Source organism: Bos mutus, chromosome 11, assembly GCF_027580195.1.
Source record: "Bos mutus isolate GX-2022 chromosome 11, NWIPB_WYAK_1.1, whole genome shotgun sequence".
In the NCBI taxonomy this organism is placed as follows: domain Eukaryota; kingdom Metazoa; phylum Chordata; class Mammalia; order Artiodactyla; family Bovidae; genus Bos; species Bos mutus.
In genome coordinates, this window is record NC_091627.1 from 92,163,998 (window position 1) to 92,179,052 (window position 15,055).

The 15,055-nt window shown below is 41.2% G+C and overlaps 1 protein-coding gene across 1 annotated transcript in view; it reads left to right on the plus strand.

The window, feature by feature from the left end:
• Window positions 1-15,055, plus strand: part of SRD5A2 (steroid 5 alpha-reductase 2) — a 47,905-nt gene that overhangs the window by 18,348 nt on the left and 14,502 nt on the right. Inside the window, exon 2 of the mRNA XM_005893013.2 lies at window positions 11,798-11,961. Within this exon, the coding sequence (XP_005893075.1) occupies window positions 11,798-11,961 (164 nt within the window). The remainder of the gene's footprint in view (window positions 1-11,797; window positions 11,962-15,055) is intronic.

The window sequence follows — 15,055 nt, forward strand, 5'->3', positions numbered from 1 at the left end:
TGGGGAATCAGGGGTTTGGGTGTATTAAATTTATGAAATCTTTTCAACTAAATGTCTAGTAGGGAGTTGGCTATATGAATCTGAGTTTAAGGACTGCAGACATCCAGCCTGGAGGCATACATTTGGGAATTGTCATGTTATAGATGATAATATTAATCAAAGGTATGAGTCTAGATGTGATCATATCTGCTACTACTGCTACTGCTAAGTCACTTCAGTCGTGTCTGACTCTGTGTGACCCCATAGACAGCAGCCCACCAGGCTCCCTCGTCCCTGGGATTCTCCAGGCAAGAACACTGGAGTGGGTTGCCATTTCCTTCTCCAATGCATGAAAGTGAAAAGTGAAAGTGAAGTCGCTCAGTCGAGTCCGACCCTCAGCGACCCCATGGACTGCAGCCTTCCAGGCTCCTCCATCCATGGGATTTTCCAGGCAAGAGTACTGGAGTGGGGTGCCATTGCCTTCTCCAGTGATCATATCTACAGGGCTATAAATAAAGACAGAAAGAGTCTTTAGCCCTGGGCCACTCCACTAATTAAAAGACAAGGGAATGAAGAGAAACCAGCAAAAGAAAATGAAGAGAAGTCAGTGAGGTAGGAGAAGAATCCAGAGAAAGTGGTGTGCTGGAAGCTGAATGAAGACAGTGTTTCCAGAAGGATAGAGTGATCAACTTGTCAAATAAAACAGCTGAAAATTGGCTCTTAGAATTGAAAATATGGAGGTCTCTGGAGGTCTCACCAAGATCAGTTTCTGTTGGGGAGAGGAAGGACAAAAGGAGGAACAGACATAGAGATGGCAAGTATAGACAACTCTTTTGAGGAGTTTTGCTGTAAAAGAAAGCAGGAAAATGGGGTAGTGGATAAAGGGGGAGATGGAGTTGAGGATGGAGTTATTGCTGTACATAACAGTACATATATACATGGAAGCCTTGTATTTTATATATAGAATTTGAATTCATTTTGATTGACAATGAAATCTAAAATTTCATAAGTGAAAAGTCTTCAATAGGCTTGATAATCTCAGCAATAGCACTTATGTTTGAAGAAGACTTAGTTAAATATGAGATGGTCTATGCAAGATGTATAATTTTAAAGTTTTTTCTTTAGTTTAATTTGAATGTGCAGTTGCAGTTAACCCTTTCCAATAAGCATCCCCCCAAATGAATATTTGCTTAGCAGTGATAGAAAACTTTATATTTACATAGTGCTTATCAGACTTTGATTCAGAACAAACACAGAGGAATGAAAATTTACAATAAAAAGTGTAGGAGGGAATTAAAGTGAAGAGGTTCCAAACCCCAGGGAAACTGAGTCTCAGGTCATGCCAGGATCTGAAGGTAAAACTCCCCTGCAAACCTCCACAGCACTAATGCTCAGCCTCCTGGGTGTTCTCTCCTCCTCTCTTCGTTGTTCTTAGCACATTCTGCACTGAAACTCTCATTTTAGACTGCTTCCAGCTTTCCAAGAGCAAAGTTTTTCCAATCAGAATGATTTGATTTGTTCTCCAGGACTCCTGGGTTTCCAGAGCTTTTTGCCCGTGCGGCTAGGCTGCATTTACCAGTCACTGTTGCAGCTGGGTGGTGCCAAAGGAATGAAAGTGGGATTAATATATGCTACTTCTAGTCTGCAGCCTGGCCCTTAAGAAAACCTTTACACAATTCTCCATGCTGTTTCTGTCTGCTGGCCAGAGGAAGAAGATGCCTTGAAAGAGCCTGGATCCTCAATGATTATGGAGCAGAGTATTGTAAACAGCACTGTGCTATGACACAAGCAAGGAATGAGCTTTTAATATGTGGAACCTCTTGGGAGTTGTTTCTTATAGTAGTGAGCCTGTCCTGAGTAATATGTACTCCTTTGGATGAAATGTGATTGAGTATTGACTTTTTGTTTAGATTCTTAGAAAGTTCAGAAGGGGTCATACGTGGTTTAAAGAGTGGATGCATGGTTTAACTTGGAAAATGGCTGTGTGCACTATGTCCTGGGTTTTCAAAAGGCAAGGACTTTGCCTTTGGGCCTGTTTTGGGGGTATTGATGGCACTTACAGTGCCACATTGGGAGGCCAACAACTTTTTCTTTTAATAGCCTTTAGAACCACTATACATACACATGTATCATTATAGTTTTGATGAAGTCCAATACATCTATTTTTTTCCTTCTTGGCTTTTGAAGGATCATTTTCCCTGGTAAAAAATTGTTTGACAGTTGTTGTTGTTGTTTTTTTTTTGTCAGACTATTGAATATTTCTTTCCATTGCCTGCTTGCCTTCATGATTATTCTATTGAACGCGATGAGTTTCTTGTCTATTGCTGTTTTCAAGATTCTCTCTTTGGCTTTCATCAGTTTAACCATGATATACATAAACTTTGGTATCTGTAAGTCTATCCATGTGGCATTCACTGAACTTGGATGTGTTGATTAGTGTTTGTCATCAAATTTAAAAGTTTTTGGACATTACTTCTTCAAATATTCTTTCTGCCCCTTTGTCATTGTTCTCTCTGTGTCCTACAGATTTCTGAACCTCTGTTTATTTTTCTCTATTCCTCAAACTGGAATAATTCAATTAAACTGTCTTCAACTTCATTGATTCTTTCTTCTGCCTGCTCAAGTCTACTGCTAAGTCCCTCTAGTGAATTTTTCATTTCCGTTGTTATACTTTTCAACTTCAGATTTTCATTTGGTTCCATTTTATAATTTCTAACTCTATTGGTATTCTCTATTTGATAGTCTCTCATTCTTATAAATTCATTTAAGTCTTTAGACATGGTTTCTTTTAGCTCTTTGAACATATTTAAAATAATTAATTTAAAAATTTTGCCTAGTAAATCCAGTGTCTGGTCTTCTCAGAGACAATGTTAGTTGGTTGCATTTTCCCCAATGAATGGCTCATAGTTTCTTGTTTCTTTGAATGTTCTGTAGTTTATTGTTGAAAACTATAATACTATGTAACTACTCTGGTAATCAAATTCTCTCTGCCTCCTAAGGTTTTTTGTTGTTACTGTTTGCCTAGTAGCTTTTCTGAACTTATTCTTTGAAGCCTTTGTCCTCCTTGATGTGGCTGAAGTCACTACTTGGTTTTCTTAGTGACTAGTTAATGATCAGTGACTAGTTAATGATTTTCTAAAATACCTGAAACCAAAGTCTCCCAGTCTTTGCCAAGATCCTCTGTGTGCATCTTAGAGAAGTCCTTTAACAACCACCCATGTAGTTTACAATTCTGCTTTGGCTTCACTTACTACTTGCTCAGGCCTCAAAGTCAATCAGAAGTGAGAGCTTAGGAAATTTTCAGGTCTTTTAAAAAATATTTATTTAGTTATCCATGGCTATGCGGGGTCTTCACTGCTGCACGTGGGCCCTCTCGAGTTGCAGGGAGCAAGGGTTACTTGCAGTGGCTTCTCTTGTTGCAGAGCATGGGCTCAGTAGTTGTAGGCTTCATTGCCACGTGGCATGTAGAATCTTCCCTAATCAGGGATCGAACCAGTTTCCTCTGCATTGGCAGTTGGATTCTCAACCACTGAACCATCAGGGAAACCTCAAGTCTTCTTTTAAGCATATGCATGATAATGTATGATATTATGAAAGCTCCTATGGGCATCTCATTTCTCAGTCTTTCTTTTTACGCTTTTTGATTAGTCTAATATTGTCCCATCTGTTATCCACTGCTGCAGGCCACTGTGGTGCTAAAATATTTTAAAAAACACTCCCCAAACCCAGAAACTTTTAGCACTGGGTAAGTCTGAGTGAGGGGGACTAAAAATAAGTCTTTTGAGTGGAATCATCACAAGGGAACCACCAAACAAGTAAGATAATGACTTCTCTTTGGAAGTGAGGCTCTGAAAGACCTCAAGCCCTGTTTTGCTGCCTCCAAACCCAGGAATGGATGCTGTTACTTTTCAAGGCTGTGCAGAGCTGGAAAGGGGAAGATGGGATTAAGGTCAGTTAAAAATACCACAAAGCTTGTTATCCTTCCTGAGATTCAATCTTTTTCTTACTCAAATGCTCCCTGTGTTGCTGCAAGCCTTGGTTGGTACCCAGAGCTCTTGAACAGTGTGGCTGTTAGGGGCACTGATCCTCCAAGCAATTGAAAATCCATGCATAACTCATAGGCAGTCCTCCATGTCCATGGTTCCCCAGTACATGCCCTTCCTCCTTATCTGAGGTACTGCATCCATGAATTCAACCAACTTTACATAGTGTGGTACTGTAGTATTTCTAGTGAAAAAAATTTGTAGGTGAGTTGACCCAGGCAGTTCCCACCCCCATTGTTCAAAGGTCAACAGTATTTCTAACATTTGGGAGTGTGTGTTTAACAAGTTGGTTTTAAAGTTCACATGAAGAATGAACAATGAAGGGCATCTTAAAAATCATTAGGAAGAGTAATGATATAAGAATAGCCCCAGCTAGTATTAAAACATATTTTGTTTTAAAAAAGATTTATTTATTTATGTATTTGTGGCCGCACTGGGTCTTTGCTGCTGCATACAGGCTTTCTCTACTTGCGGCCAGCAGGGGCTACTCTTCGCTGTGGTGTGTGCCCTTCTCATTGTGGTGGCTTGTCTTGTCATGGAGCATGGGCTCTAGGTGCATGGGCTTCAGTAATTGTGGCACACAGGCTTAGTTGCTCTTTGGCATGTGTGGGATCTTCTCAGACCAAGGATTGAACCTGTGTCCCCTGAATTGATGGGCTTTCCTGGTGCCTCAGATGGTAAAGAATCTGCCTGCAATGCAGAAGACCCAGGTTCCATCCTTGAGTTGGGAAGATCTGCTGGAGAAGGGAATGGCTCCCCACTCCAGTGTTCTTGCCTGGAGAATTCCATGGACAGAGAAGTCTGGTGGGCTACTGTCCATATTGTCTGTGGGATCACAAAGAGTTGGACTTGACGGAGGAACTAACACTTTGACTTTCACTTTCCCCTGCATTGGCAGGTGGATTCTTAACCACAAAACCACAAGGCAAGTCCAAGACAAATTTTAAAAGTACAATTATTAAAAGTGTAGTACTGCTGCTGCTGCTGCTGAGTCGCTTCAGTCATGTCCGACTCTGTGCGACCCCATAGACGGCAGCCCACCAGGCTCCCCCGTCCCTGGGATTCTCCAGGCAAGAACACTGGAGTGGGTTGCCATTTCCTTCTCCAATGCATGAAAGTGAAAAGTGAAAGTGAAGTCACTCAGTGGTGTCCGACCCTCAGCAACCCCATGGACTGCAGCCCACCAGGCTCCTCTGTCCATGGGATTTTCCAGGCAAGAGGACTGGAGTGGGGTGCCAATGCCTTCTCCGAGTGTAGTACTGGCTATAGATAAATCAATGGAACAGAAACATGAGTCTAGAAGAGGGACCAATGTGTATGATAAATTCATGTATAGTACCAATGGCAGTGTGTGTCCATGAGAAAGAGATATTTAGTATATTTACTAGCATTAGGAAAAAAGTTAACATTGTACAGGAGGTGGTGACCAAAATCATCTCAAAGGAAAAGAAATGCAAGAAGGCAAAATTGTAGTCTGATGAAGCCTTACAAATACCTGAGAAAAGAAGAGAAGTGAAAGGCAAAGGAGAAAGGGAAAGATATACCCAACTGGATGCAGTGTTCCAGAAAAGAGCAAGGAGAGAAAAGAAAGCCTTCTTAAGTGAACAAAGCAAATAAATAGAGCAAAACAATAGAATGGGAAAGACCAGAGATCCCTTCAAGAAAACTAGAGACCAAGGGAATATTTCATGCAAAGATGGGCTCAATACAGGACAGAAATGGTATGGACCTAACAGAAGCAGAAGATATTAAGAAAAGGTGGTAAGAATACACAGAAGAATAGTATGAAAAAGGTCTTAATGACCCAAGTAACCATGACGTCGTGGTCACTCACTTAGAGCCAGACATCCTGGAATGTGAAGTCAAGTGGGCCTTAGAAAGCATCTCTACAAACAAAGCTAGTGGAGGTGATGGAATTCCAGTTGAGCTATTTCAAAGCCTAAAAGATGATTCTCTTAAAGTGCTGCACTCAATATGCCAAAAAATTTGGAAAACTCAGCAGTGGCCACAGGACTGGAAGAGGTTGGTTTTCATTCCAATCTCAAAGAAAGACAATGCCAAAGAATGTTCAAACTACCACACAATTGTACTCATTTCACATGCTAGCAAAGTAATGCTCAAAATTCTTCAAGCCAGGCTTCAACAGTATGTGAATTGAGAACTTCCAGATGTTTAAGCTGGATTTAGAAAAGTCAGAGGAACCAGAGATCAAATTGCCAATATCTGTGGGGTCATAGAGAAATCAAGAGAATTTCAGAAAACATCTATTTCTGCTTTACTGACTACACTAAAGCCTTTTACTGTGTGGATCACAACAAACTGTGGAAAATTCTTCAAGAGATGGGAACACCAGACCACCTTACCTGCCTCCTGAGAAATCTGTATGCAGGTCAAGAAGCAACAGTTAGAACTGGACATAGAACAATGGACTGATTCCAAATTGGGAAAGGAGTACATCAAGTCTGTATATTGTCACCCTGTTTATTAAACTTCTATGTAGAGTACAGCATGTGAAATGCCAGGCTAGATGAATCACAAGTTGGAATCAAGATTACCAGGAGAAATATCAGTAACCTCAGATATGCAGATGATATTACCCTAATGGCAGGAAGCAAAGAGGAACTAAAGAGCCTCTTGATGAAGATAGAAGAGGAGAGTGAAAAAGCTGAATTAAAACTCAGCATTCAGAAAACTAAGATCATGGCATCCAGTCCCATCAGTTCAGTTCCATTCAGTTCAGTCGCTCAGTAGTGTCTGACTCTTTGTGACCCCATGCAATGCAGCACGCCAGGCCACCCTGTCCATCACCAACTCCCAGAGTTCACTCAAACTCATGTCCATTGAGTCGGTGATGCCATCCAACCATCTCATCCTCTGTAATCTCCTCCTCCTGCCCTCAATCTTTCCCAGCATCAGGGTCTTTTCCAGTGAGTCAGCTCTTTGCATCAGGTGGCCAAAATGTTGGCGTTTCAGCTTCAGCATCAGTCCTTCCAGTGAACACTCAGGACTGATTTCCTTTAGGATGGACTGGTTGGGTCTCCTTGTAGTCCAAAGGACTCTCAAGAGTCTTCTCCAACACCACAATTCAAAATCATCAATTCTTTGGTGCTCAGCTTTCTTTATAATCCAACTCTCACATTCATACATGACTACTGGAAAAACGATAGCTTTGACTAAAGCGACTTTTGTTGGCAAAGTAATGTCTGCTTTTTAATATGCTGTCTAGGTTGGTCATAACTTTCCTTCCAAGGAGTAAGCGTCTTTTAATTTCATGGCAGCAGTCACCATCTACAGTGATTTTGGAGCCCAGAAAAATAAAGTCTGACACTGTTTCCCCAGTGATGGGACATCACTTCATGGCAGATAGATGGGGAAAATGGGAACAGAGGCAGAATATATTTTCTTAAGCTCCAAAATCACAGCAAACAGTGACTGCAGCCATGAAATTAAAAGATGCTTGTTCCTTGGAAGAAAAGTTATGACAAACCTTGACAGCATAATAAAAAGAAGAGATATCACCTTGCTGATAAAAGTCCATAATAGTCAAAGCTACGGTTTTTCCAGTAGTCATGTTCGGATGTGCATGCTGGATCATAAAGAAAGCTGAGCACTAAAGAATTGATGCTTTTGAACTGTTGTGCTGGAGAAGACTCCTGAAAGTCCCTTGGACAAGAAGGATATCAAACCAGTCAATCCTAAAGGAAATCAACCCTGAATATTCATTGGAAGGACTAATGCTGAAGCTGAAACTGCAGTACTTTGGTCACCTGATGCAAAGAATTGACTCACTGGAAAAGACCTTGATGCTAGGAAAGATGGAGAGCGTGAGGAGATGGGGGTGACAGAGGATGAGATGGTTGGATGGTATCATCGACAGAATGGACATGAGTTTTGCAAACTCTGGGAGATAGTGAAGGACAGGCAAGCCTGGTGTGCTGCAGTCTATTGGGTCACAAAGAGTCAGACACAATTTAGCGACTGAACAACAATAACAACCAATGGCAATGTGTGTCACAACCAATGGCAACGTGTGTCAGTGAGAAAGAGATATTTAGTATATTCACTAGCATTAGAGGAAAAGAATTACATTTGATTCTTATTTAACTTCTTGCAACAAAATAAATTCCAAAGGTTTAAACATAAAATGAAAAATCATTAAAATAATGGGAAAATAATCTTTGAATACATAAAACACTATGCAAGCAACCCACATATGCATCAAAGTAAAATAGATAAGCACATGTGATATATTCACACATGACAATAATATATAACAATGAAAATTAATGAACTATAGCTACACACAATGACATGCTTGAGTCTTAGAAACGTAATGATGTGTTTCCTTTCATATGGAATTAAATGTGAGCAAACTATATTTTTAGGGGTGCATGCAAATGAGGCAAAATTGTAAAGAAGCAAAAGGACATGATTATTACAGGAATCAGGGTGGTGGTTACCTCTTGTGTGATGGTGGTACTGTTAACAGGAAGGACCTATAGGAGGCTTCTGGGGGATGGCCATGTTCCATTTCTTGACTTGGTTAAGTCAAGTCTTGGTTAATGACTTTATGGGTATATATTTGATAGTAATTCATTGATCTATTAATATAGGTTTACAGACTTTCCTGTATGATGGTTATATTGCACCATCAAGGGAGAAAAATAAAAAGCATGATGTAGTTTGATGTTTGCCATTTAGCATTATATCTTGGGCAAATTCTTATTTTGAAGTTATTTTTATTTTTTAATGTCCTCCTGGATTCCCTTATATTCCCAGTTCCTAACATTTAGAGGAATCTCTTATTTATTTTTTTCGAGGGGATCTGCAGCCCACTTTCTGGGGAATGCTATAATACCAGGAGTTAAATCATACTCAGTTCAGTTCAGTTCAGGTCGGATGCTCAGTCGTGTCCGACTCTTCACGACCCCATGAATCGCAGCATGCCAGGCCTCCCTGTCCATCACCAACTCCCAGAGTTCACTCAGACTCACGTCCATCGAGTCAGTGATACCATCCAGCCATCTCATCCTCTGTTGTCCCCTTCTCCTCCTGCCCTCAATCCCTCCCAGCATCAGAGTCTTTTCCAATGAGTCAACTCTTCGCATGAGGTGGCCAAAGTTCTGGAGTTTCAGCTTTAGCATCATTCCCTCCAAAGAAATCCCAGGGCTGATCTGCTTCAGAATGGACTGGTTGGATCTCCTTGCAGTCCAAGGGACTCTCAAGAGTCTTCTCCAACACCACAGTTCAAAAACATCAATTCTTCGGCTCTCAGCCTTCTTCACAGTCCAACTCTCACATCCATACATGACCACAGGAAAACCATAGCCTTGACTAGACGGACCTTTGTTGGCAAAGTAATGTCTCTGCTGTGTAATATGCTATCTAGGTTGGTCATAACTTTTCTTCCAAGGAGTAAGCATCTTTTCATTTCATGGCTGCAGTCACCATCTGCAGTGATTTTGGAACTCCCAAAAATAAAGTCTGACATTGTTTCTACTGTTTCCCCATCTATTTCCCATGAAGTGATGGGACCAGATGCCATGATCTTTGTTTTCTGAATGTTGAGCTTTAAGCCAACTTTTTCACTCTCCTCTTTCACTTTCATCAAGAGGCTCTTTAGTTCCTCTTCACTTTCTGCCATAAGGGTGGTGTCATCTGCATATCTGAGGTGATTGATATTTCTCCCGGCAATCTTGATTCCAGCTTGTGTTTCTTCCAGTCCAGCGTTTCTCATGATGTACTCTGCATAAGTTAAATAAGCAGGGTGACAATATACAGCCTTGATGGACTCCTTTTCCTATTTGGAACCAGTCTGTTGTTCCATGTCCAGTTCTAACTTTTGCTTCTTGACCTGCATACAAATTTCTCAAGAGGCAGGTCAGGTGATCTGGTATTCCCATCTCTTTCAGAATTTTCCACAGTTTATTGTGATCCACACAGTCAAAGGCTTTGGCATAGTCAATAAAGCAGAAATAGATGTTTTTCTGGAACTCTCTTGCTTTTTCCATGATCCAGCGGATGTTGGCAATTTGATCTCTGGTTCCTCTGCCTTTTCTAAAACCAGCTTGAACATCAGGAAGTTCACAGTTCACGTATTGCTGAAGCCTGGCTTGGAGAATTTTGAGCATTACTTTACTAGCACTTGAGATGAGTGCAATTGTGTGGTAGTTTGAGCATTCTTTGGCATTGCCTTTCTTTGGGATTGGAATGAAAACTGCCCTTTTCCAGTCCTGTGGCCACTGCTGAGTTTTCCAAATTTGCTGGCATATTGAGTGAACCACTTTCACAGCATCATCTTTCAGGATTTGAAATAGCTGCACTGGAATTCCATCACCTCCACTAGCTTTGTTTGTAGAGATGCTTTCTAAGGCCCACTTGACTTCACATTCCAGGATGTCTGGCTCTAGGTCAGTGATCATACCATCGTGATTATCTGGGTCATGAAGATCTTTTTTGTATAGTTCTTCTGTGTATTCTTGCCACCTCTTCTTAATATCTTCTGCTTCTGTTAGGTCCATACCATTTCTGTCCTTTATCGAGCCCATCTTTGCAAGAAATGTCCCCTTGGTATCTCTAATTTTCTTGAAGAGATCTCTAGTCTTTACCATTCTGTTGTTTTCCTCTATTTCTCTGCATTGATCACTGAGGAAGGCTTTCTTATCTCTTCTTGCTATTCTTTGGAACTCTGCGTTCAGATGCTTATATATTTCCTTTTCTCCTTTGCTTTTCACTTCTCTTCTTTTCACAGCTATTTGTAAGGCCTCTCCAGACAGCCATTTTGCTTTTTTTGCATTTTTTTTCCATGGGGATGGTCTTGATCCCTGTCTCCTGTACAATGTCACGAACCTCATTCCGTAGTTCATCAGGCACTCTATCTATCAGATCTAGGCCTTTAAATCTATTTCTCACATCCACTGTATAATCATAAGGGATTTGATTTAGGTCATACCTGAATGGTCTAGTGGTTTTCCCTACTTCAATTTAAGTCTGAATTTGGTAATAAGGAGTTCATGATCTGAGCCACAGTCAGCTCCTGGTCTTGTTTTTGTTGACTGTATAGAGCTTCTCCATCTTTGGCTGCAAAGAATATAATCACTTTCTGGGGAATGCTATAATACCAGGAGTTAAATCATACTAGAAAGACATATGAAAAGACATATGATTGTATGGCTGCTATAAAAATTCCATTGCACTGCTGCATGGGATAAGCCTGGCTCTATCCTCCTCCAATACAATCTGGATTTCACTTCCAGATCTATACAAAGATGATTTCCAGTCCTGGGTTTACAGGATTGAATTTATTAATTTATAAGGATGAAATTTGCCTTTCAAAGCTGTTGTAATGATGGCTACTATGAATTTTAATGAAACAAGACAAATCATAGCATAGATGATTGCTCTAGAACCAGCTATTACAAGTCCTGGTGGCTTACATGGTAAAGAATCTGCCTGCAGTGTGCAAGACTTGGGTTCCATCCCTGGTTGGGAAGATCCCTTGGAAAAGGGAATGGCAACCAGTCCAGTATTCTTGCCTGGAGAAATCCATGGACTGAGGAGCCTCGTGGGCTACAGTCTATACGATCACAAAAAGTTGGACACGTCTGAGCTACTAACACACACAGAACTAGATATTAATAATAATGTCTCTCATTGCATACATTTAAGGGAAATGGTTTTTAAAAATGGGTTTAATGCGATTGCCTGTTGTTTCATCTCATTACTTGATATTTTTTTAACAATGGATCCTGACCTTTCTCCCCCGTATACCCCAGGACATTTGTTTATTCACTGCTCACTAGAGGGAGGCCGTTTCCAGTTGTATTCCTTTTCAGAGGCTTTGTCTTCTGCATGGGAAATGGACTCCTCCAAGGCTACTATCTGGTTTACTGTGCTGAATACCCTGCTGAGTGGTACACAGACATACGGTTTAGCCTGGGTAAGTAAACCTGACTGCTTCTAACCCACACCCTAGTTAACGCCTCTTTCTACAGGCTATATCGCCATCACCTCTCCCCACCCTATTATAATAAAAACTCAAGGATTCCATTCCCCTTCCCCTACCATGACCATCTCCACACTGGTCTTTTCTCTGTATAGCAGCCAGAGAGATCTTTTAAAAACACTATGGTATTCCCCATCTCAAAATCCTCCAACGCATTTCTGTTACTCTCAAGATAAAATACAAATTCCTTACCACTGCCTGTGAAACCCAGTGTTCTTGGTCCTGTCCTGACTTCGCTTCCTGTCTCCATCCATCTTGTTTACTGTCCTGTAGCCTCAGTGGCCTTCCTGTTGGACCTGAAATGGTCAGGTTTGTCCTGTCTCAGAGCTGCTGTATAGACTACACCCTCTGTCTGGAATGCTCAACCCCTATATACTCGGGGAGCTGGTCTCTCCTTTTATTTAGGTCTCTGTCAGTTCACATCTCCTCACTGAGACTTCTTGACCACCTATCTAAAATAGTAGAAAACAATGATCTTTGAATATTTTTCATTATCTGCAAAAGGAATTAAATTTTTTTTAAAATAAAGTAAAGGTTCAACTGTGCATTATTCTTGCTCAAAGGAAAAAAGGCAGAGATTATCCTTAGTCCCTCTCTTTACATTACACATCTTCTCTCCATCAGCTTAGAATAGCTCCCTCTAGTTCTAAAACATGTGCCAACTGAGCTCAGTTCTCCATAACCACACTAACTTCATTCTGGTCTGAACCAGGATGACCTCTTGCCTGGACCGCCACAGTGACCTTTAAGTTAACCTTCCTACTTCAAGTCCTGGCCTTCAGTAGCCCCTTCTTCACACAGCAGTCAGGACGAACATTTGAACACTCAAATAGCCAGAGTATTAGTTGCATGAATACTGGTACATACACACAATGGAATATTCTGAAGCCTCATAAAAACAACCAAAGCAAAACAAAAGCAAAGAATGTCTCTTTTTCATGTGAAGACATCTCTAGAACACATGGTTAAGTAAAAATAAAGTGTGCATAGTGTATACACCATGCTGCTTTTTGTGTAGAAATAGGACACTGTGCGTATTTAAAAGTGGAAGAGGAAATATTGGATTGATAAAAAAAAAAAGAAACTATTTTTTAAAAAGAGTATCTCTAGGGTTTAGAGTAAAGAAAATGGGATGGTGGGCAGAAATCTTCTTTTAAGATAGCTTTGTCCTTTAAATCATGAAACTTCATAGCTTAATTAAAAATCCACATAAAGTTCCTCAACGTTGAGAACAAATAAATAAATGTACCTAACTGTATTTTAAACTGGTACCATAACCACACAGGAAAATGATTTATGCCAATTTATAGGAAATATAGAGAATAAAGAAATAAGTTAAATGCCACCATGAGGAAATAAGCTAGTCTTATCTAGAAAGGGGGACATTTAAGGGACCACTGTCCAGTCTTTGAGGAGTTTATTCAAGATGGCAGAGTAGAAGGACATGCACTCATCTTCTCCTATGAGAACTCTAAAATTAAAACTCCTGGCTGAACAACCATGGACAGGAGAATGTTGGATCCCACCAAAAAAAGATACCCCACGTCCAAGGGCAAAGGAGAAGCCCCAGTAAGATGGTAGGAGGGGTGAAATCATGTTTAGAATCAAACCCCATGCCACCAGAGATGCTTGGAGGGCTCAAACAAAACCTTGTGTGCACCAGGACACCACACAGAGACCGAGCCAGGCTTGCCTTTCAGGGTTTTGAAAGGCAGGTATGGGTCAGCAGTGGCCTGCTGCAGGGGCAGGTGCTCTGGGTGCCAGCAGACTTGGGTGTGGCGTAAGCCCTCTTGGAGGAGGTCGCCATTAACCCCACCATAGAGCCTCCAGAACTTCCACAGGACTGGGGAAACAGACTCTTGTAGGGCACAAACAAAACCTTGTGTGCACCAGGACCCAGGAGAAAGGAGCAGTGACCCCACAAGAGACTGACCCAGACTTGCCCATGAGTGTCCAGGAATCTCCGGCAGAGATGTGGGTCAGCGGTGGCCTGCTGCAGCATCAGGGGCACTGAGTGTGGCAGTGCTTGCATGGGACCTTTTGAAGGAGATCACCATTATCTCCATTACCTCCACCATGGTTTGGTCTCAGGTCAAACAACAGGTAGGGAACAGAGTCCCACCCATCAACGGAAAATTGGATTAAACATTTACTGAGCATGGCCCTGCCCATCAGAATGAGACCCAGTTTCCCCCACAGTCAGTCTCTCCCATCAGGAAGCTTCCATAAGTATCTTATCCTTATCGATTAGAGGGCAGTCAGAATGAAGACCAATATCACAGAAAACTAGTCAAACTGATCACATGGACAACAGCCCTGTCTAACTCAATGAAACTATGAGCCATGCCCTACAAGGTCACCCAAGATGGATGGGTCATGGTGGAGAGTTCTGACAAAATGTGGCCCACTGGAGAAGGGAATCGGAAACCACTTCAGTATTCTTGCCTTGAGAACTGCATGAACAGTATGAAAAAGGTAAAAAGATAGGACACTGAAAGATGAACTCCCCAAGTTGGTAGGTGCCCAGTATGCTACTGGAGAAGAGTGGAGAAATAACTTCAGAAAGAATGAAGAGATGGAGCCAAAGTGAAAAAAAAAAAAAGCCCAGTTATGGATGTGACTGGTGTTGGGAAATAAAGTCCGATGCTGTAAAGAACAATATTGCATAGGAACCTGGAATGTTACGTCTATGAATCAAGGTATATTGGAAGTGGTCAAACAGGAGATGGCAAGAGTGAATGTCGACATTTTAGGAATCAGTGAACTAAAATGGACTGGAATGGGTGAATTTAACTCAGTTGACCATTATATCTACTATTGTGAAGAATCCCTTAGAAGAAATGGACTAGCCATCATAGTCGACAAAAGAGCCCAAAATGCAGTTCTTGGATACAATCTCAAAATGACAGAATGTCTCTGTTTCCAAGGCAAACCATTCAATATCACAGTAATCCAAGTCTATGCCCCAATAAGCAATGCTGAAGAAGTTGAAGTTGAATGGTTCTATGAAGACCTAAAAGACCTTCTA